The sequence below is a fragment of the Bombus bifarius genome, unplaced genomic scaffold, assembly GCF_011952205.1.
Source record: "Bombus bifarius isolate JDL3187 unplaced genomic scaffold, Bbif_JDL3187 scf7180000007992, whole genome shotgun sequence".
In the NCBI taxonomy this organism is placed as follows: Eukaryota; Metazoa; Arthropoda; class Insecta; order Hymenoptera; family Apidae; genus Bombus; species Bombus bifarius.
In genome coordinates, this window is record NW_022884373.1 from 807,809 (window position 1) to 831,597 (window position 23,789).

Here is a 23,789-nt window from a genome sequence, read left to right on the forward strand (position 1 = left end):
GAATTAATTATGTATATATACTTTATAGAAGAAGAACGTTAACAAATTGAGTTGTGTGTGTGTCTATCTTTCTTTATTTATACACTTTGTACGTACCTGACAAAAATTGTCTTGTAGTATAAAAATATCTTACTGAATATACAAAAAATTTTACAGTTTTCCTAAAAACAATTCTTAAAGAATGTCTAATTCGTTGTGCGTCAAATTAAGCGGCCATTTAAGTAAAATACAAGATTAACATGTATAACACTTCATCGCTTGAAAATACTCCTTGTTACAGTAGTGTCATTGCACTGAGATATTAAAATTCGCGTAGTTTTCTATTGTATGATCCTTTAAAGCTTCCCTTTAATCGTAGATAGGAATAATCAAGCTTACCTATTTGGGAAAACTCTAGACAAAGGTCGACAGCCTTTATCGATTTGACAAACAACGAATAATAAGCTTTTTAGAAACCGTTTAGAAATTCTTACATTACATCATGATTTCAGTTTTCAAGACAACCGAAGCAACGAACGGGAAGTGTTTGGTCGAGCAAGTCTTCCTTGAGCACCGGTTTCCGGTACCATGGAGGAAGCTTGGTACCAACCATGGCTGCTCCTAGTCCAGAAGCTGCAAGAACTTATTTATTCGAAGGTACGGTATCACTAAACCTGTCAGTATTAGATAAATAAGTATTAAATAAATAGGTAAATATGAATCTCTATTTAGATATCTCTTATTGCAAAGTTTACCCTCAATCTATCAATATTGTTTGCTGTATTTTCTTTAATAAAATTGACTATACAGGTTTACTGGGTAAAGAAAGATCATCGCTTTGGGACCAGATGCAATTTTGGGAGGATGCCTTTTTGGACGCAGTGTCTCAAGAGAGAGACATGATCGGCATGGATCAAGGTCCTAGAGAAATGATGGAAAGGTTAGCTCCTGCAATAAAGATGATAGATAAAGATTTCGGATGGAACGTTTTCCAGCAAAATATAAACGTTTCATTTTGGGTTCACATTCAGGTATAAGAATTTGAGCGAGAGCGAAAAGAAACGACTGGAGCATGACGAGGATAGACTGCTGTGCACCCTGTTGCACAATTTGACGGCGATTTTAGTGATGCTGAACGTGAATAAGGACGAAGTGAAACGGAAAGTAAGGAGGCTATTGGGAAAGAGTCATATTGGTCTGATCTACAGTCAGGAGCTCAATCAACTTCTCGATCAAATACACAATCTCGTAAGTAGAATATCCATTTTCCTAGTTGTATAGTAAATTATTAGAAATTCTAAACATTCTCTAGAATACCAAAGAATTTGAAATATTGCCTAGAACGATGGACAAAATTTCAAAGATTTCATAGGATATTAGAATGTTCTAAAGATTTTTTGAAGTATTGCAAAACGCTGAGAATTTTTTAAATCACTGGAAAAAGAAAAAGTACTTTCTCAAAGTAATAAACAAACTCGAGGACTTCTTAGAGCACTGGAAAATTCTAAAATTTTTCTAAGGTACTGAAACATTCGAAAAAATCATTAAAATCTTGAAACATTTTCAAGGACATTAAACAGCTGAAAATCTCTTACGGTAGTGAAGAACTTGAAAGAGTTTTAGATCAAATTCTAACAATATCGAAGAGTAACCTACAAAGCTTTAAATAAAATTCTGCGAGATTAAATCCTGATGTCGAAGAATTCGAAAAATGTACAATGTGAAAAAATTCTATAAATTTCCCGGAGCGTAAGAAAATTCCAGCTAAATGGTGTTTCACGTTTCAGTATGGGAACGATATAGATTTGAAGCCTCTGACATCCAGACAAATGCATCGTCAATCTTTCACCGTGCACGCTGGAGTCGATGCAGAAGGTGATCTACGATTTCTCGAGGTACGCCACGATGGACTTGTCCTGAGATCTGTGAACGGCGTGATCGTGGAGCGATGGTGGTATGAGCGTTTGGTGAATATGACTTACAGTCCGAAGAACAAAGTATTGTGCCTTTGGCAGCGAAATGGCGGGCAAACTCAGCTGCATAAGTATTATACTAAAAAGGTACGCAGTGTACAATGTTACAAATTCAAAGAAAAATTTCAATTCATTTTTTAATTTACAGAATATATGTAGAGGATAGTTAGTACGTGAGGTTTAAAGGACGAGATTGCTCGTTGTTGAAACCGTCGAATATATTTAAAATAATAAATTAATGTACAGCCTTATACGTGAGTCGTTAGTGCAAAGTATAAATAGCAAAATAAAATCGCGGGGGGTAAATACTCGTTAATTCGATAAAGACTCGTAAGATACTCGGAGATACTCTAAATACTGTTAGATACTCCATATGTACCATGTGTACTGTGTGAAAATTTGAATTCGTCTTCATTCGAGGGTTGCATGTAGCGGCAACACTGTTTCGCCCGGAGTTTGTTTATCATTACATTTCTGCGTCAAGGCAGAGTCAATGTCCTGAGGCAAAACAACAGCATGAGTCGCTCTCGACTCGCGTCGTCCTTTGATTCCTGTGTCGCTACGTATACGTACAATAATACAAAAATAAAGTAAAATTCGTAGGATCAAACATGTTTACTATGTAGAAATAAATATTCTTATATCGCTATATAATAGAAAATTTTGATTCCATATATAAATATAAATATTTTATTCCTATGTATATCAACATCATTATTCTATAATTAAATCATTTATAATGTTTCCTACAAATTGAGGATTGTTAAATAAGTGTTCATTCACTGTGTGACCAAACTCATTTTGTAATTGATCCATAGCTAATTCCTTCTAAATCGGGGACCCTTTAATAGTTTAATACTTCGTTATAGGTCTCTTTTGTTAACGATGACCTTTACGGACCCCATTTGTCTCCAATAAACAACAAAATAAAGCGTGTAATGGATTTAACGCGTGGCTACTCTTGTAACTAACAAGCGATTCATATTGCTTATGCATTTCTGTTCATAAATATTAGGATACTTTCTGGTATCACAGATACCTGAAGAGATAGCTACTCAAATAACGATCTTAATCATCTTTCATGGTCACTTTATTTTCGCAGAAGCATGGAAATTATATCATGGATGTGTACAGGCCTGATTGTTAACTAGGATGTATATGTAATTAAGCTTTACAAATCCATCTATTGTTATGATACAAGTAATATATCCAGAAGATATATTACATATATTAGATATATTAGTATATTCAAAAATTCGAAGTAGTTTGTCTCATACACCTTTCGATTACATTATGAAACTAACCACTCAATTAATTAAATCCATGATATAGTAAATATTCATAATAGTAGTAATAAAGGAAAATAATAAAAGAAAGTTACATTTTCCTCTCTGTATCTAACTTTTAATCACTTAGAAAACAAAATTTTTCAGAAAAATTCGCTAAATGTGCAAAAAAAAGTAAAAAAATTGAGTTCTAGATAAATAAATTAATGAAACAATCAATTTTTAGTGCAAGGACCTATACTACTGCATAAAGGATGCAATGGAAAAGGCAGCAGCCCGCGGCCATGGAATGAACTTGGATATCGAACTCGGCGGCGAGTTTCCAGTTCAGGACATGCGCACCGGCGAGGGTGGGCTTCTTCAGGTTTGCATGGAGGGCGTGGGTCTCCTCTTCGCGAATAGCAAGGTATGATTCGCACCCAAAAGCGTGCACCAAGCGTGTTCATTCGTTTCAAACCGAAACTGCAAGAAGAATGGAATCTTCGAACTTTTAACCGGTTGTTGCAAACACCTGTTTTCCTATCTCTATCTCTATCTATCTATCTTTTCTTTATACATTGTCCAATTGTTCATGTAATGTTGAAAACGCATCCAAAGTTTTCCACCATTCTATTGGGTATATTATACTACTATATTATATCCGTCCCTTTATTATCTATAGCGAACTTTTTTACTTATATCCACTACTGTTTTTTGACTATATACGATGTCATGTCTTTTTTTGGCCATGTTACTGTCTCGACTATAATATGTTCCAACACAAAGTATAATCATGTATTTATTTCAGCGACCGAAAAATACATATGCAGTCTGAGAATTTGTTACGGGGGTTAGTTTGTTAAATTGCCTCGATTCAATTTCGTAGAATTAGTAAAAGAGAAATTTCGTTCTATTGAGCGAAGGTAGAATTGGGGAGCTTTCTAGAAAAGTCCGGGTTCGTAAGGTAAAATAGTGGGTCTAGTTCGAATTTTTGATAATGTTTTTAACGTGTTTCAATCAATATATTGATTATAAGATTTCTTAACTCGTCGTTTGGACTAACGATTTCTTCAATAAAATGACCTTTTTATCTAGAGAATCTCCCATATTCTTTATTTTCATTAAAAATAAATTTCATATCATACTTAAATTTCCAAGGATTAAAACCCACCTACAATAACTTGTATTAATATTCGAACATTTCAAACATTTTTACAACATGAAATTTATGTCTTATCTAAAAGTAAAATCGTCACCTATGTATTATGTTATAGACCCTTTTTTTCAAAAAGCTTCTCAATTAATGTCGAAAAAGAATCGGTAGTCAAAGAGATTAGTTCCTTCAGAAAATGAAAGAATTGAATCGAGGCGAATGTTAGGGGAGCAAACCACAGAAGCTCCATCCCAGAACCACCCCTCAAGCCCCTTTTATTCTTTATACTCTTCCGATATTATTGAATCTTCTCTCTGTGTATTACTTTTTCGTTCCTTTCTTCCGTTTTATTGCATTGATGCAAGGACCACTCAATATTATCTCCCATTGCTAGCCACCACGATCTGCTTAATTTTGTATCTGTACGTATTATTATATCTTTACCGACTCTTATGTATGAGTTTGTGAGGTGTACGACGATCAAAATAGGATCACACGAAGCTCTGACCGCCTAAAGAGAAATCTCCCTTTCGATTCAGAAACTTTTTCTCTCACGAATCCTTCCTCGTCGCAGGAACGAGAATAATACTTACATTGTATTGTAATATGTAATTATATGAAAGGGGAAATTAGAATCTTTTTTCAGGCTGCTATAGTTCGAAACACGAGACAAATGTCACACATACGAGACACATGCACACGAGGGGGACGAATGGGACCGATGCGATGATGGAAGAGCAGAGGGAAGATCAAGATGTTGATTTAGTTCAATTAATCCAGATATTATTGACACATTGCCGACCAATCGAGGAAATCTCTCATTTCGTTTAACGATATGATAAATAATAAAGTTAACCTAGATGAATCGGTAGGATTCATGAAAAAAGGTAATCTTGTCAACATTTATATTTCTCTAGATGAGCAAGAAGATATATTAGGAACTTTGACTTTTTATTGGCTCGATAGAATTTAATTTTTCATTGTTTTTCATTGGTCCAATAGATCTCAATTATTTTAAACATGATATTCACAGGAAATTATAGTATTACTCAAGGTATCGCAAAATAATTACATCTTCAACTAAATTATGAATTATTAAAAAGGCAGATTAAAAGAGCAAACAATGGAATATTAGAAATATTAATATTCTTGGCATAAATCGTTTAAAGACATAAAACAAAGACATAAAGGCTATTCTGGTGAAATATAATTTTGACAAAGATTGTTTTAATACATTAAAAGATTTTTCATCCTATAACAAATCATAAGCATTAAGTACATGTATTACTTCTGTTAGATCTGTTGTATTTCATTTATGTTAGATCATATTTTATAGTATTGGCTCCATCATTTATTGAATCCCATTTCTAATGATTACGATGGTAGATTATTTAAAAGGTCGAAAGATTTGACAAGATCTGCCTTTGTTGTGAATCTCATAATTGTTAACATGTGAATTCGAAGATAGTATCGCGTGATAACCATCGTATAGTGACTATATTATAGTCAAGCATAATTCACGTGGTCGGCAATGCGTTGACCCTTTGCACTCCGAAATTTTGCCTAATATAATCATAAAACATAGCAAACTGAACATTTTTACAGTAAAATTATCCGAAATCATAAATTTCGAAAGGAAGTATAATATCTCTTCCCTTTTCCATATTTTATCGGTGAGAGTAATTTAAGAACCAACGTTCCCATTATGAATATCGCTACATCGACACGAGTGGAGTACAAAGGGTTAAAAATAACAAAAACCTACTAATTAATCATATATTCATACGATAACATACTCATACACTCTATAAAAAAAGAAAATCGTAAAAAAGCAAAGAAAATAATTCTTCACACAGGACGAGCAGCCCCTGACACTCTGGTTATCATGATATTCTATCTATCTCACTGAATATTATATTGATATTTATTATACATTATATCTGTTTATTTCTATATATATTTATATATACACTTGGGTATTTAACATTTATTATGTGGTAATTGTATTTTACATACTGACAGGGGTACTTTGATATATATACAACATATTTACACGTATATATAAATTATCGGTCATTTTGTTGGGTAATATTTTCGTTCAAGCGTTAATCAGTGTTTTCTTGCATGGAGCTCGATGTGCAGCTGCAGTCTCTCTTTTATCTGTATTATAATCATATTATATATACATTTATCATACATATACATTCATATAGGTGATAAGGGTTAAAAAATCTATAGAAACTTGTCTTTGATTATATATATATATATATACTATTTTTATATATATATACATCTATCATAATTTGTATTGAATGTTGGATGCCATTATATTTTTCTCTATTAAGTCTAACGATTTGTTTTTGTTTCTATCATTATTTGTCGTGGTCATACGTGAGGAAAGTCTATTCGCAATAAACGGGAAAGGAAAAAGAAGAACGAATAAATTAATAAAAACAACAAAGAGTTAATGGATAATCAATTATAATAAAGAAAAAAATAATTATAACGATTGTTTACTACATATCAAAAGAATTTAATTGCAAAGGAGGAAAGTGTAACGCAAATATGATGAAACGTTCGTCAATGATCGCATCTCGATAATGATATTTCGGAAATTAGTACACATGAAATATGTGAATGATCATCGATAGACTTTTCTCAGCTTGGGGAACTTTTGAGATGGTCCTTGAACAATGAACAATCACCGCTAATTTTTTTAAAAATTGGCCATGACGTATTAGGTAATAATCTCATAGCTGTATTATCATCGTATACAACTGAGCCCTGAGATAATAATCAACTTTTTTAATATTCTAATTGAGTGGACTCTATTATAATTAATTGATTGTTGGCAGAAATTTAATTTTCTGTTTTTCTGTTTTCTGTTTTCTTGTCCTGTCCGTCGACATTGCCCCTGGGCTGGGCATACACAGGATTTCGAGGTACTAATCAAATTAAATCACTGTTTGTTATATGAACTCAGTATATTAATTATAATCAGTGTTGGCCGTGTTCCGGAAATGCTTCTTTATCTCACCATTACTTTTAGCCGTATTATTATTATTAACCATATATACTATTATCTACTACTTACTACTACCTACCTACTACTACTAGTACTACTACTACTACTACTAATACTACTACTACTACTATACTACTACTACTACTACTACTACTACTACTACTACTACTACTACTACTACTACTACTACTACTACTAGTATTACTACTACTACTACTACTACTACTACTACTACTACTACTACTACTACTAGTACTACTACTACTACTACTACTACTTACTATACTACTACTACTACTATTACTATTACTATTACTACACTCTTAACCAATGCATTTAAATTTAACTGATTTGCTCTGTCTACCTTACTGTTTTCCTCCCATCGATCGGTGTTAGCTGTGACATACACACATCTATGTATGTATATATATTACACATAGAAGGTACATATATATACATACTTATATATTTATATGTTCCCTATATGATATATATTATCTATAAAGCATACATATGTATACGATATGTGTTTATATATTTATATAAGTTTCATAATTTATATATCTATATAAATGTATACAATATACAGAATTATGCAGAACAGTGTCTGCTGCATTTCAATATTTGAGTCCAACCAGATTGTCCTTAGATGAGAATATTATTTGTGAGTAGTGTTTAGTGCAACCTGTAGAGCAATGTTTTGGTGCACTCAATGCAACTATATATATACATACATATTATGTATATTATTTTTCACCATATAGCCTTCTACGTCTTGTCCCATATGTCATGGGACACTCCGTATATTAAAGCCATCCAGTATTTGTTCTCTATGCGCCAGTATGTTTTGCATTCATGTAAATGCATTCAGAATGAATTGAAAATTGTGGTACAAATGTGGTACCGACGTTACTATGATTCAAAATAGATCTAAATGATAAAATAAATTTTTCTTATAAAGCTTCACCTTTTCTAGGCAAAATTATATTCAAAATTAATTCGGCAATATACATTGTTAATTGCATATCTCTTTTATATACAACAGTTATAATAGTTTTTGTATATAGTGTGATATTATTGTCTCGAATGAAAGGAATGCACATGATATTAATAATTTTTAGCAACAGAGTAATTATGTGATATGTCTCCATTGATTTTGACAATAATATTTTTCGGAAGCTTCGTATGATAAAATGTTATTCTGAAATTTTGATTAAAATTGAATCATAGAATATTCAGTATCCCACTTTTGCCATAAATTGTGGTACATCGTGTATATCGAAATTTTCCGAAGTATAGACAAGAGGAACGAATTTATACGATTTTTGGTACATTTCATTTAACTAATTATTAGCAGTGAAATGATACAAATTAACATTATTAATAAATTCTCTTGCATAACAGTAAGAAGTTTAACGATAAACCAAACAGAATTGCAAAACGGAATTTTATAAATTACAAATAAATTGGAAAATTGCAAGATCATAAAGTTATAAAATTGAAAAGGATCTGCTTGTATGACAAAACTCCAATATCTAATAAGACTAGCCATTTGTCAATCCATTAATACTCTTAATTAGTAAATCATTGTGTAAGAGGACCTTGCTACTGGAATTGGCGAAGATAAATCAGAAGAAGAAGAGGGAAACGATCGTGGCGGTGTATTAATTCAATAAACGCGTAGTTGGAGCATAATAATGATAATTAGGTTCTGAGAAGGGGATCCGTGAAGTGCTTTTGAAATCGTGTTGCGTCAACCTCAAGGTCAATCTGTGGTAATTAAACATTATCTACATTCTATACGGATATGCGTATTTCCTTAATTTATTAATTTATTTATTTAATCCTCGTAAATTAAAGTCGTATGATATTTTTCACGCCTCCGAAGAAACTGATAATGAATGAGGAACTTATTGCACTTTAAACTGTTCCAGATATTTGCAGAAGTATTTTTAGTTTATTACATTTGATACAGTTATTGCTGCGATAATTATAATTGACAGCAGTAAATATTTATATTTGCAAATATTATGTAGACGAATATTCAAATTATATAATTCACAAAATGAATAAATAAATAGGGTGTGTAGTAAATAACAAAGCAAAGAAATGATAAAGTATCAGAAGTAAATCATTAATTATAAAATAATCGTTATATAATCGAAAGTGAAAAATCGCAACTCGATTTCAAAAATTCATTTCGTACCCACCTATGAAAACACATTCTAAACAAGTAATAAAAAGATTTCGGAGTACGGCCGTAGAAGCATATGTTGAACTATTATAGTAACAAAATCATGTAGTAATACTCGTAGCGCCAAAAAATTTATTTTTCATGGATTTTTTAATTTTCGCGCAAAACCGGGTGACAGACACAACTATTAACAGAGAAAAGAAAGAAAGGGAATAACATAAAACATTATCAACAGGACAGTTATCGTTGAAATTACGTATCATCATTTGTTTTCTTTTTTAATCGAAAGGCTACTTTTCGTTAGGGACGAATAATAGAGATGAATGTTTATGTACGTCTCTAGGGAAATTTGAATGCACTGCATGAATGAGTAGTTCTCGATATATGTACGATAGAAAAAAGTCGCCCGCTTTTGCAGAACCATCTATTAAAACCACTCTCACGTTGCCAGTTATGTAGTAGAGCAATGGTATCGTGCTATATAGTGATGTCTGATTTGATGAATGAAATTATCACAATTCGTGAGAAAAGCAACTCGAAAATAGCCCGACACAACACCTTCTTCGACCTCCATACACATACACACATCATTACATACATACATCTATAACAGTGTTCTTTAAACCTCGATAACACTAGTAATCAATTTATTTCTCAATTCCTTAACACCCTATATAAACAAAAAATCAAAGCGAGTAAAGCTTTTCCATTAATCCGCAAGTCTTTGCAGATGTGCCAATCTACTCGATAATTTTTCAAAAATATTTTAAATCAACAGAGATAAAATGCAGAATATTCAACTTTGTAAGCAAAACTTATTCGATTATTTTTGTAATCTACAGACTTCTTTAATATTCTTCCGAATATAATAAACTCCTTACCACAAGATACACTAAATAATATTCTTAGAATACAATAAAAATACAGAGGTCATTAAAACATGATTATAATAAAGATTCGAAGTTATTAACATCGTCAAACATGACAGATGTTCCGTTTTCTCTATTTTCTACTAAATTATAGAATTTTTGAAAACTGGGTTCTCCAGTACAACGCTTGTCCATTGTATGGAATATATTTTGTATTAATACATTGTACATAACCGTCGCGAGTATAACAGTGATTGCGTATATGTATTTATTATTGACTTTAGTCGACGCTTATACCGAAGAAATTATATAACGATATAATAAGTTTGAAAAGCACTGTTCTACAGCATGCTACCGCTGTACACGATGTTTCGATCCTGTGGATCTCAGACACAATAAAACTACTCTTCTAAACACCATCACTCGCGATCACTCTGACCGATCGATCTATTGATCGATCGCATCCTAACTGTGCATCATTGAACAAAAAAAAGAACCCAAAAATAAAAAAAAAAAAAAAAAAGGAAGAATCAACCGGGCCAAATCCCAATATCTCGTGCATTTTAGATATACCAATACCAATTGCACATATATAGCAGATTTATCGACGCCGAGCAATCTCGATGACATTTATACATTTTTTGATAAGTTTAGGCCATCTCCAGAGTTGCCTGCCTGCCGCTGAACTTCTTAAAAGAAAAAAAGAAATATTTTTTACAAAAAATATTAAAAATTCGCTGTTTGATTAATTAGACGCTGCTCTCTGTGATATTTCTGCTTCAAAGTTTTGAACCGTTTTTTCACTGTTCACCCAATGTAATCTCGCTTCTTTTGTGCGCCTTGTTGCAGTAGGAAATGCGACCAGCCGCGGCCAATACTCGCGATTATCCAGCTTTTTCAGGCCCGCTTCCTTTATCGAACTCGAGCCGCTAAATGGATGACTTGGCTTTTAATTAGCGGAGAAAATGATGCATGGTGTGTGCAGCTTTATCGTGCTAGTTAATCCCTGCATGCTAGTCGATACGATCGTTTTTGTTATACACGAATCAGAAAGAGTTCCGTAAGAAATACGTTTCGAGGAAGAGGAGAACGTTTTTGAAAAGAACGAGAAACTTTTAAATTGATATAGTATAATGACGAGTAATTGAATTAATATGTGTTTTCTAAAATGATCGATAGATCGTGAATCATTGCGAGTTTATGGGAAATTTCAAGAAACTAAAATGCGTAGAATACACATTATCGAAAGTATAGTACTCGTTAGAATATTTGGTACGTGAAAGAAATCTGTGTCGACGTCTTATTTTGGAGAATTTATTGCTGAGCAAATATGAAAGAAAATCTTTCTAGAAATTTAAAACGGGTTACAAGAATAGTATTTCTTTCTATCTAAATACGAATAAAAAATTGAACGATTTTATAGAAAAATTTTGATTCGAGTATACTTGAACGTGCATGAGTTCCAAAGATGGTTCATTTGAAACCAGTCACACAAGTAGACTTATCGAAACACTTATGTTCGGAGAAAAGTTCGGTGACAGAAAGGAGCTAACGAGAACCATTGTTTTAAAAGAGCGTACTTGAACAGTTTACTTGTACCGTAAACTTTTCTCTTTGATGTGTGTTTAATGATGTACGGAATTGAGATAAAAGGAATAAAGAAAGATTCAGATTAAGACAGTGCCAAGTTTCATTGTTGATGGATGGAACAATGAAGTTTGGTACCGTTGGGGAAGAAATATCTCTGTAAATCGAACAGTTAATACGATACAACAAAGAAAATCGGAAATTCCTAAAAATTGCAACAGGATAAAAAGAAATAAATGAAATGAAAAGAAGAAAAGTATAATTCAGAGTCCAGGAGAATGAAAATTTTTGGAAGAGTAGGATAAAATATCTTTGGAAATTAAAATAGAATGCTATTATACATTTTTCAAATTCCTCTAATTTTCTTCCCAAAGTAAGAAAGAAAAATCATTGGAAATTTCCTTGGAAGGGAAATAAGGTATAATAATTTCGAACATTTTTTAGAAATAGAATAGACTATAATTAGACATTTTTGTCAAAGATAAAACGAAACGGTATCCTCCAAAAATTTTCCCGAAACTAAAATGCAAAATAAAGATTGGAGAGAAATTTCTTTGCCCGAAAAGACCTGCTTAAAAAGATGCACTGTGATGCATATTAGCCGATATGATAGTACAAGACAATCGACGATTCAGAGCTTTATCCCATTATCGAATTGAGCATTATTTTACTCGAACGAGTTTTTCACGCCTTTTTTTCCGAAATGTTGTTGGCACACACGGTTTTATATTGTCCGGGGCATATAAAGCCATAGAGGATCCAATCACAAGTGTGCATGTAAGAGTAGACCGCGAAATTATTTCGTTTCCGATCTCGACTAATGCAAGACGATCGTATTATTTGCAGTTTTTTGTAAGACTCGATCATATCCGCAAGTGCTTTACTCAGAAGGATGGGATCTTTGTATTGGAAGAATTCAGTGAGTAACTTCTTATAAAGAAAATATAAAAAAGGAAATAATTATTCTAAAAGATTTACAAAATAGTTTTATATAAAAAGAATATTGTTTTATACCACTTTTATATAAAAGATTATATATAGGAGTATAGGATTTTTCTTATCGTATACTCCTATATAAAAGTATATTTGTTATATTTTTTGTTAATAAATTTTTTAATATTCCCCTTCAATTTCGAATGTTTAATGTTGATATTTTTTACTTTTCAGATCCTAAAACTAGACAAGTAATTCAACGTAAATATAAGTCTCAAATGGTAAGTAGATTAAGTTCTAATGATACGAGTTTTTTAAAATAATTTTTCTTTAATTGCTTGTTACTATATATGTATCTCCCGTACATCTAGTATTCTCTTATCATATTATTCATCGTAATGATTAAATATTTTAAAATATTTTCTTTTGTATATTATGTAACAGACCAATGAACTGTGCCACTGCATCCACAGGGTATTCTCCGTTGCCTTTACGTTATATGAACTCTCGTCTGAGGTTCAAGCCGACCCCGAAAACGACAATGCATGAAGGTTTAATTACCATTTTTTTATTTTTCGTTTTCCACATGTAATTCTCCGTTGCTTATTTTATATTTTGTTCTTTTTTCGCTTCCAGAAGCTTATAATAATCGCTGCCCATCATAATTCATCTTCGTTTTTTCCTATATCATCTTATTAAATAAAATTCTTGTTTCTTAATCATAAGTTAAAAGTGCAAAAGATTAAAAAGCATATATTTACAAAAATTGTCAAATCTTCCAAAATAGATAAGAATAAAACACACATGCCTAATAAAGTACTGAATGATGCAATGAATAATCCCTGACAAAAATTTCATATGCAAAATTACAGGCAGGTCAAATCTGTTACTCGGTCCTCTGTGTGTTCTCTTACTTGGCCGTTGGGTTGGAGCAAAGAAAGCAACAACAGAACCAACAGCAGCAGCCCCCGCGTCAATCCCAGCCCCAGCCCCAGCAACAGCAACAGCAACCACAACAGCACCAACAACAACCACAACGTCAACAACCTCAGTCACAGCAACGTCAGCAACCACAGCAGAAGCAACAATATCAACAACACCAACAAACACAACAACGTGCACAGTATCAGCAGCAACGTCAACAACAACAGCAACAGCCTCAAACTCAACAACATTCAGGTAGCAATGTCGGCCAACCTAATCAAGGCCATAGAAACGCGCACCTCGATTCTTTTCCTAAGCATCACTGACACAGAGGCAGACACTCGCTCCCATTTGTGCATAATTACAATAAATGTGCCCCCTACGCTTGCCTACCTTGGGTGTAAACACTCGTTTCAACCTTAATCCATTTGCATCGTTAAGGAATTTAAAAGAATGGACCTTCCAAATGATAATGAGTAAATTATACGGATTCTTAGGTATGATAAAATTTATTGAAGTAATACAAAATTAATAGCACCTAGGAAAATTTTTTCGAACGGCACTAATGGCTGATCGTAATGAAATTTGACGAGTTTTATGGGGAAGAACAGCGAATAGAAAATGTGAAATCTGAACTTTGGCAATTTGAAAGAAAGTCTAGGATTTCATATACAGAATTAGTCATTAGATTATTTACTTGAATAATTCGAGAACGAAAAAAGAAATGTAATCTATTTCAGATGTTTGCAAAAGTTTACGAATGTTTGTATTGGAATATTCACCGAGTATTTGTGATTCTCTATCCGATGACAAATGATTCGCAAGCATTTCAATAAAAATGGACCAATTATTTGTTCTTGAAATATATAAATTCCTGCGTCATCCTAATCTCAATTCCAAAGGGAACGCTATACACGCTATTACATACGCCTCCGATGCAAATGGATCGAAACGAGCAGAAAAATCTAATCTAAAAAGTCTAATCTAAAGAATCTTTAATTTTCAAATTCTCAAAAATCGTTTCATTTCAACTTTGATCTCTGACTATAAAAAATTGGTAATCGTTGCACGCGCCGCTCAAACAGCGGTATATCATCCTCCGATCATTCTCAGAGAGTCAGCTCTAAGTTTCCTCTAAATGTGGAAAACCTGTTTCGTATTCTATTCGAGAAAAGTAGTCGATGGAATCGAACGAGGGTATTTTGAGACTGGAATCAGACTGGAGGGTTAAAACGACAACACGTTGCCTAACGAACTAGCTAAGTCGATTATTTAACAAGAATAATTTTCAATGTAAAATATGATATAGTGAAATTAAGTTGTAATTTGGTTTCAAATTCTTTTAAAGAATTATAGAACTCCGAACTTTGTAACCTCGAATGGTATTTATGAATATTTACTTCGAAAATTATTTATCAGATCGAAATCTATCCTTTTTATTAATTTCAGTTTAGATTGTTCATTGCGTTCTAAGGATATATCTTTTCAGTTGGAAAATTGAGAATTATTCTACGAAATTCTTCATAGAGTTTGGTGTCTTAAATAAAAATATATTCAAATCCAGTGGTAATTTCTATGACAGTCAACGTGTTAAGCGTTTCATAAAAAATAATTCGTGAATCAAAAAGTGAAAAGAAAAACAACATTGAGAAATTGGCTGATTAACTGGACACAATCGTGATAATTATTTACAAAGCGGGAGTCTTGGGTGTAAAATAATTAAAATGAATTGCGAAGCATTTTTTCAACAGTTCTCGGTGGAAGAACTTGAAAAATTATCGATTGACGATTCGAAGCAAAATGATGTTGATGATGATGATGATGATGATGATGATGATGATGGTGATGATGATGGTGATGATGATGATGATGACGACGACGACGACGGTGATGATGATAATGATGATGATAACAATAACAATAATAATAATAATGATGATAATAATAATAATAATAGTAACAGCAACGTAATAGAGTAACAATGGTTATTGTACATTCGGAAGTATGGATTCGAGTGGTATTTAAATGAACAAATAGAAGATCGTACTGGGCGATTTACATGTTCTTTGATCCTCTTACTATGGATCGTAAGGAAGACTTATAAGAGAAAAGGAATATATCTCTCTAATAGTTTCATTCTTTGATATGTCCATTGTGTGCACGTGTAGAGACATGAAGTAATAAAGCTTGCGTAGTTGCTGGAGGAAATATAACGAGGTATGAAAACAGCAACTATAGCAAGATACATTTTATTGCGGGCATTGAAGAGAAAAATTAAAGAAATTTTTAAGGGAACAGGAACTTCATAAAATATACATCCTGTATTTTAAAAATTATCCAGAGTGATATACAAATTGGAAGTGAAATATTTAAAGACATATATATATATATAAATATAAATCCTCGTATTAAGTTTTATCTCGCGAATATTGTGGTGACGATTATTTTGACGGATTGCGGTAAAGCAAGAAATCATAATCGTATACGACTTCGTTAAATTTCTCCCAGCAACGATAAAAATATATTAGTCGTTCGTGAAAGAAATCTACTTATACCGCCGTTAAACTATCCTTCGATGCTTCGAAGAAGGTCCGCGTATAATCAATGGCGTGGTCTTTCTTGGCGGTGTTTTCTATGAATAGCACGTAAAGCAATTCTGAGATACAATAAATGAGATAGAGAAGAGAAAAAAAAAAGAAATAAAAAGAATAAAAAAAGTAGAGGAAGAACTAATATTCGTATAATCGGTGGAACAATTTTGTATAAAATACATCGAAACAGACTGTAACTGTGATCATCTAATTTGATGGAGAAAAATGAAGATGAAAGAAGGTGAAGATGAAGTTATTTAATTTCATATGGCCACATGAAATAGCCCAAAAGAGTATTATGTATAATCTCGGATAGGATCGATACAATAGCCGTCTCTCCCTCTCTATACATAATCATGCATTCATTTCAACTAATTGTATCGTTGTTGTTGCAAGATCTGTTTTAAGACATTTTGACTCGTTAACGCCGTTAAAAGAGATGAACGATTTTATTCAGACTTTTTCTTTTCTTTTTTAGGATTTTAGTCGGAGTCGTAATAGGTGTGAGGAATAATTATTGTTTTCTAGTCGACGAATGGTCGGTCTGGAGGAGACAAAGGGATTAGAAAAAGAGATTCGTGCTCCACGTTGATCTTGAAATTTGAAATCACGTGAATTCTTTGAGCTTGGCTAGTAATTTTATTTAAAAGAAATTTAAAATCGAGGAAATTACAAATTCTCAAAATTCATAGATAAAGTTAGTTAAAGTTAGCTGATATTATGCTAATTTCTTGCAAAAAAATAGTTGAAGTTTTTCTATTGTCTAAAAGTCAAAACTTCCAAACTTAAAACAATTAAAACTTGAAATTCCTAAAATTGAAAATATAAAAATAAAAAATTCTCAAATGCGAGAAAGTTAAAATATAAAATTTCCCAATATTTCAAGAATGTTTATACTATTTAACAACAATCATTTTACAATCCTTAAAATAATTTGAGGATTAAATTAATTAAGGATTAATTCTTGAAGATGTTGACCAAAAAAAAAAAAATATTCCTTAATTCTACGTTGCAAATTTCAGGATCAATTATATGCTCTCTCCCTAAAGTTGCAATAAAAGAAGAAAAATGTGTAAAGAAGCGATGAGTATAGTGGTTAAACAGACGTATAACATATTCTCTAAACTAACGGGCTTTAAATCTCCAAGGCTGACTATTTGCATACTTTACCTCATGATAATTAACGCGAAGTAAGAAAGGAATGAGTCGGTCGTGCTAATGTAACAAGTTAATTACGTATATATTTTAGTATGGATACTAAATAATGTAAAGGTTAATGTATATTTGTAATGAATGTCGAAGCGTCGAATACGAGCGTCGATTTATCTCCTTATTTTATTCGAATTCATTAAAATTAAAAATGCATACTACGATCAATTTTTCGATTTATCAAGATTATCATAGCGAATAAAAGGAAAGAACAGCCGTAAGTATACGAGATAATGAAACGTCGCATTTCTGAACATTTATCGTGTAAAATAATAATTTGTATGCAACGTTAATTTACGATTTTGTTGTAAGCTTGGCCGTAAGCACTGATCGTAAGTTTGAGATTAACTTTTTAATTTAGGCTTTAAATTCGTTTCTTTCGTGTTTACTGTACGACAGCGAAAAGTTGAGAAAGGAATACAAAAGATAAAAAGCAAAGATTTGAGATTAATGATTTAGCGTGGTAATTCGAAAATTTGAACGTTTCCGAATATCTTCGATACAATAGCAAATTAAATTTTAAATAATACAAATTTCATATACGAGGTTCAATTGCTTATTAATACTTGTTTCGCTACTTACAGACTTTAATAACTTAAGACGATTACCGAAGAATTATCCTGCTCTCAGATAATTGATAATTATAAATAAACACATTTGTTTCTACACTTCATCTAAAAATAAATTCGATGTTAAATGTAATCTCAAACTTATATTCAGAACTGCACATCATTTTTCATACATAACAAGTGAAACTTTACGATATGTATCACCCCTTCAAGTTATTATATCTCGTATCTGTGATCTTAAATTTTGTAAATCAATCCTACGTTTAAGTTTAATTATTGTTTCTGGTGATGTGCGTGCAACGGAAGATGCAATCAAAAAAATGAAGCTTCAAATTACATACATGTACTTACATTTCGTAGATAGACCGTGTTGTCGAATCGATACGGCTGAAACTCAACGTGTTCCCCTGCAAACAAGAAAATAAAAAAATAAAATTTCACATATCTCGTATGTAAGAGGAAACCCACGAGCATTCTATTCCTCCATTGTTCTCTCCGCACGTGATTAGCCTTTTCAATAAAATTAATTATGATTATTATTATTATTTGAAACGGTGAGTTTGATAAGAAACATAAAAATTTAGTGAAAAGTTGAAAAAAATATCAAAAGCCTAGAAATACTTCCGAAGGTTTAACGTGCAAAGACAAAGTTTGAAAATTTCTAAAAGATATTAGGATTTTGAAAAATCTTGATGTTTTGGAAGTTTCAGAAAAATTGATTCATTTTACAAAACAGATATATATATATATATATATATATATATATATATATATATTAATCCAATAATTCATGAAATTAAAAGCTGGAAAGTTTTGTAATTAAAAATTCTATCGAACGATTTAGGAAATTAAGATAGACATTATTTAATTACTTTCATAATCCTCCATTTTTTGTTCTTTTCTTTAAACACGTTTCAATTCGTATTTTTAAACCTCGAACACAATTCCATTTTGATCAAAATTTTATTGATAAATATTATTGGAAAGTTAGCATAAAGACGCGTATCAATGAATCTTCAGAGAAGTATTTTTATACTTCTGACCCATACGATACGTTTATCTTGTAAAACCGAGCTCTGAGTTAATATCAGACTGTGTTTTATTTCATCGTGGAACACAATTATACACATATAACCAATTAGAGAATAACTTGTTATTAAAAAGACATGTTCTCTATAATGTTCAACGTACCTTATAAACAGAGAACAATTCAATAAACAAATTTAATCTAATTTCACAATTAATTGATAAACTACGATAAATAACGAATCGTGTCGTTTGTACGTGTTACGATTAAACGAAAATGAATATACGATCATGAACAAAAGTTTGAATTTGAACAAAAATTGACACAGATTAGCTCTATTTGTAAAATTCTTTGTAAAACTTGTAAAAAGCATGATTCCTTTTTTCTTGTAAAATATAAGATTCACGATTTCTGAGTATAGCTAATATCGATTTTTTATGTTTCATGAATAACTGTTACGAGAACTAAAATTCCTATCCTATTCAGAGTTTTTATATTAATTCTGAAATCGTTATTTTTCTGTTTCTATATCGATTCTTAAACGGTTTTAGAATCAATTTCCGTATTTTCTAGTAATTGAAATATATTGCATTAAAAACAATTCATCGTATATTTCTAATTACTCATTTTCATGCTGCAGCTGCTTAACAATAATAAATTACAATATATTTGACCATTATACTCGAAGGAATCGTGTATTCATCATTGTCACAACGATACGTGACGAATTTAATAACAGGCGAACGAGAACGAATACTAACAATAATAATTATAATAATGAAATGGAAAAAAAAGCAGAAAAGTGTTTTATTAGAGCTTCGATCGGGAGCGGATGCGATACAAAGTTTCAAATGTATAGTACTCAGTAATGTAGGCGCCTTATATCAATAAATAACTTGTAGATTTGAAGCGAAGCACGTGTTTAATTCAGAACCTATGGTAATTTATCGTATTAACTTTTTAAACAAGAATTCATAAGTAATTTTCGTGTTACGGAAATTATTAAAGGATACCAAATAATACGTTCTAATATTTCCTTTCTTTTTTTCTAAATTAGTGCTCCAATAGTACAATGGATGTTTCGAGCGACAGGATAATTGATTTCGCAATCTAAAGCGCGTCGCTCATTAGCCTTAATTCGCTAACGAACTACTTCCTTATACACTTTGCAAATAAGGCATACTAACTTGAAGACAATTACATAATATAACACATATACGATAATGTAATTACACGTTAACAACTAACAAAAATTTTCCCATCTGATCACGATTGGTATATTCTTACAATAAGTAAATAACGAACATGCTGTTATACCATTATGTACCACAGAAGCGCAATGACAAACAGATGACAAGGGCTTCTCAATTAACGTTCTATATGTACGCACCTAATCGTATAGTGCGCAGCTCACCGTAACTGCAGTCGAGCAAAGAAGTTCATCACGGTCGCTTCGACCAAATATCTTCAATAAAGTCTAATTCTCCGACCTAAAATCTAATTCGCAAAACCTCAAGTTTAGTTTTTTAAAGAAAAAGATTCATCTATCAAAAACTGAAGAAAAATTTCGGAAAATGTAATTAAGTAATCCATATTCTTTTTAATTAAGAAGGATAAAAAAAAAATATTCATTTTTAGTGTTATTTTTGTTGGTGATAACTGAAATTATAGAATTGTCGAATCGAAAAGGAACAACGTTAAAGATAGATTTGGTGGTTAAAGACATGAAACATTTTTTGACTAAAATGTCCCCTACTAGAACTTAGGAGTATACTGAAACTATTAAAACCAGATTTTCTCAATAAATAAAAGCTTGACGCCTTCTATCTAAATATTCTCTGTGTTTCAATATTTGTATTATTATTTGTATTATATTATGTTTATATCATTAATGAAATTACATTATTCTATAAGAATAAGTAGGAGGAGATCGTATGTGAATGGAAATATAGATCGCAGACAGGATGTCAGAAATCTCGCAAACAACATTAATTGCCGAGGACATATCGAGCCGAAGGCTAGGTATGGTTTACCACGAGACTATCGGATTTCCTGCTGAACCAGTCGCAATTGATTTTTAGCCGCCGTTACTTTTTACCTATCGGTTTCTAGACTTATAAGCGATCTTATTACTGGAGCTGCGTCGAACAGTCGCGATCTGTAGGTGAAATAGCGAGGATGGACAGATGGGCAGGAAAGGTGGCCGTGGTTACGGGCGCGAGTGCTGGAATCGGGGCTGCGATCGTCAAGCAATTAGTCAGTCATGGTAAGCTTCGACAGTTCTTTTTATCATTATTATTAAATAATTATATTTGAACAATTTCGGAAAATGCTTACAAAATTCCTTTGGTAAACGATACGTTTCACGTTTAATCCTAGGTTCGAAGAAAGGAGAACAAATGAAATTTTTAGCACTTTTATGCGGAGATTAGAGACTTGAGGGAATTGAAGAACTAATCATTAGGAATGTAAAATAAACTAATCTAAAACATCAAGATAAAATCTAATCTAAATTAAATAAATCGAAAGCTAATCATAAATTAAAAGAAAATTATTGTTTGGAAATTAATAAATTGACTTCTATAAGGTATGGTGGTGGCTGGCCTTGCCAGAAGAGTAGAGAAGATAAAGGAACTGGAGCAAGGATTGGAGGAGTGTTCAGGGAAACTACACGCCGTCGAGTGCGACGTATCGAAGGAAGAAAGCGTGATCTCTGCTTTCGCATGGGTGCAAGAAAATCTTGGGCCTGCTAGCGTGTTGGTCAACAATGCTGGAATGACCAAAGAATCTTCTCTTATAGGTAATTCCTTAAACTTGAATGTATTCGATATCGTAGTCAATTTAGATATGAATCGAGAAATGGAATTTAAGAATTCTATGTCCCTGAACAAGTCTTCTTCAAAGTTCTTGTGGCATACTCAATTTAAGTTTCGAAATTTCGGTATCAAATTTGGAATTTTTTATCTATTTAAAAATAGCTATGTAAATCTATTCAAACCATAATTATGAATATTAAGTGTAAATCAACATGTAGGCGTAGAATATTTCGATTAGCAATATTCCAAAAATAATAAAATTTCCTAATTATTATTATTTGTTAATTAACGAATTGATAGCTTCGTTAAATCTACAGATGGAAATCTAGAAGATTGGCATACAGTTTTCGACGTGAACGTTTTTGGATTGTGCCTCTGCACTAAAGAAGCAATTCGTATGATGCGAGAAGCAGGGGGAGAGGGTGTCATTATAAACGTGAACAGCCTCGCGGGTGAAAGAGTGCCTTTTATACCTGGATTCTCTGTTTATCCAGCTTCAAAGAGAGCCATCACTGCTCTGGCACAGACTTTGCGACACGAACTCACAGGAACCCAAATTAGGGTCACGGTTGGTTACCAATTATTCTATATAAATAATAAAATATAAAAGAATATCACAGAAAAATAAAATTATAAATGATCGCAATAATAAAACAGAAATTTCCAGAAACATTCGGGATATCTTAATTTCCTTTTTGCTACAAATTCTAGGGAATTAGTCCAGGATTAGTGGGCACGGAATTAATGGTATCCTATAGTACGTATTCCGAGGAAGCATTAGCATCGTTCCCTACATTGGACCCTGAAGACGTCGCCTCAGCTGCAATATACATTTTAACATGTGCTCCACATGTTGTCGTGAGTAAATCATTACTCGAAATCGATCTTCTTGAAAATAAATGCTTATTTAAAAATCTTGCATTCTTCATCTTCAATTTATTTTATGGGTATAATGTATATTAAAATTCATATTGTTCTTAAATTGTATTTCCAGGTTCAAGATATCGTTCTGCGACCTTTAGGCGAGTCTTGGTAGTGAACATGAGATACAATTCAGGATTAGTTGCACTATTGTTAGAGTTATTCAGTTATTCGTTACAATGATTATGGCGTAAATAATTGTTACAGAAATAACAACGTTTAGTGAGAACAGAATTTATTATATTATTAATCGAAACTTCTCTAACACATATGTAGATGACAATTTTGTTGTTGATTGAAATTCATGTTCCGCTTAACAAATTCTAATACCTTAGTATTTTAGTACTACTATATATACTACTATATAATGCAAAAAAAATTCTTCAACGCTGATGCTAATATTTCAAGCTTAAACTGAAATGGAACTTTCCCAACCTTTATTCTGAAAATAAATTTAACCATTCTTGTTAAGAAATTGTTTGAATTATTTTTTTCAATTCTCAATCATTGAGAACATTTTCAATATTTAAAAAAGAGATACGTCTATACGTCAGATGGCGAAGTTCATAGAGATACGCCTTTTATCTATTCTTCTATGTACCCCAGTTCTCTTTCCCCGCCTATTTCCAATGAAAACAATTGATATTATGATATAACCTATGTGTCATGTATTGTATTTAAGTGTCTGGAAATTGCGAACGACGTTCCCTCAAAATGGAGATATTTCAGCTTGCCGAAAAGAAGAAAGCTTTTG

At 32.0% G+C, this 23,789-nt stretch overlaps 2 protein-coding genes across 10 annotated transcripts in view; both read left to right on the top strand.

Moving 5' to 3' along the window:
* The window catches only part of LOC117205725 (MAP kinase-activating death domain protein), a 41,438-nt gene extending 22,704 nt beyond the window's left edge, over positions 1-18,734 (top strand). For 5 of the 9 annotated variants that reach the window (XM_033444420.1, XM_033444425.1, XM_033444426.1 and 2 more), the window contains 9 exons: positions 492-636; positions 790-919; positions 1,011-1,227; positions 1,767-2,039; positions 3,465-3,644; positions 7,304-7,312; positions 12,892-12,964; positions 13,213-13,259; positions 13,851-14,942. In XM_033444420.1, the coding sequence (XP_033300311.1) occupies positions 492-636; positions 790-919; positions 1,011-1,227; positions 1,767-2,039; positions 3,465-3,644; positions 7,304-7,312; positions 12,892-12,964; positions 13,213-13,259; positions 13,851-14,228 (1,452 nt within the window). In that variant the 3' untranslated portion in view covers positions 14,229-14,942. Of the gene's footprint in view, positions 1-491; positions 637-789; positions 920-1,010; positions 1,228-1,766; positions 2,040-3,464; positions 3,645-7,303; positions 7,313-12,891; positions 12,965-13,212; positions 13,260-13,422; positions 13,530-13,850; positions 14,943-16,971 lie in introns of those variants that run through there. The other 4 variants (XM_033444424.1, XM_033444427.1, XM_033444428.1 and 1 more) reach the window with 4 other exon arrangements.
* A 2,058-nt stretch (positions 18,735-20,792) lies between these two features.
* LOC117205729 (farnesol dehydrogenase-like) lies at positions 20,793-23,510 on the top strand. Its single transcript, XM_033444432.1, has 7 exons — positions 20,793-20,874; positions 21,213-21,320; positions 21,411-21,564; positions 21,886-22,098; positions 22,432-22,682; positions 22,826-22,972; positions 23,109-23,510. The coding sequence occupies exons 3-7, from the start codon at positions 21,477-21,479 to the stop codon at positions 23,148-23,150; spliced, it is 741 nt and encodes a 246-aa protein (XP_033300323.1). The 5' UTR covers positions 20,793-20,874; positions 21,213-21,320; positions 21,411-21,476; the 3' UTR covers positions 23,151-23,510.
* The last annotated feature ends 279 nt before the right edge of the window (positions 23,511-23,789 follow it).

What these genes read in the sequence shown, in the direction of transcription:
- LOC117205729 (XM_033444432.1), top strand. Translation starts at nt 21,477, where the DNA reads ATGGACAGATGGGCAGGAAAGGTGGCCGTGGTTACGGGCGCGAGTGCT. An exon ending in CAAGCAATTAGTCAGTCATG is followed by an intron (nt 21,565 to 21,885) that starts GTAAGCTTCGAC and finishes GACTTCTATAAG; the next exon opens with GTATGGTGGTGGCTGGCCTT. An exon ending in CAAAGAATCTTCTCTTATAG is followed by an intron (nt 22,099 to 22,431) that starts GTAATTCCTTAA and finishes TTAAATCTACAG; the next exon opens with ATGGAAATCTAGAAGATTGG.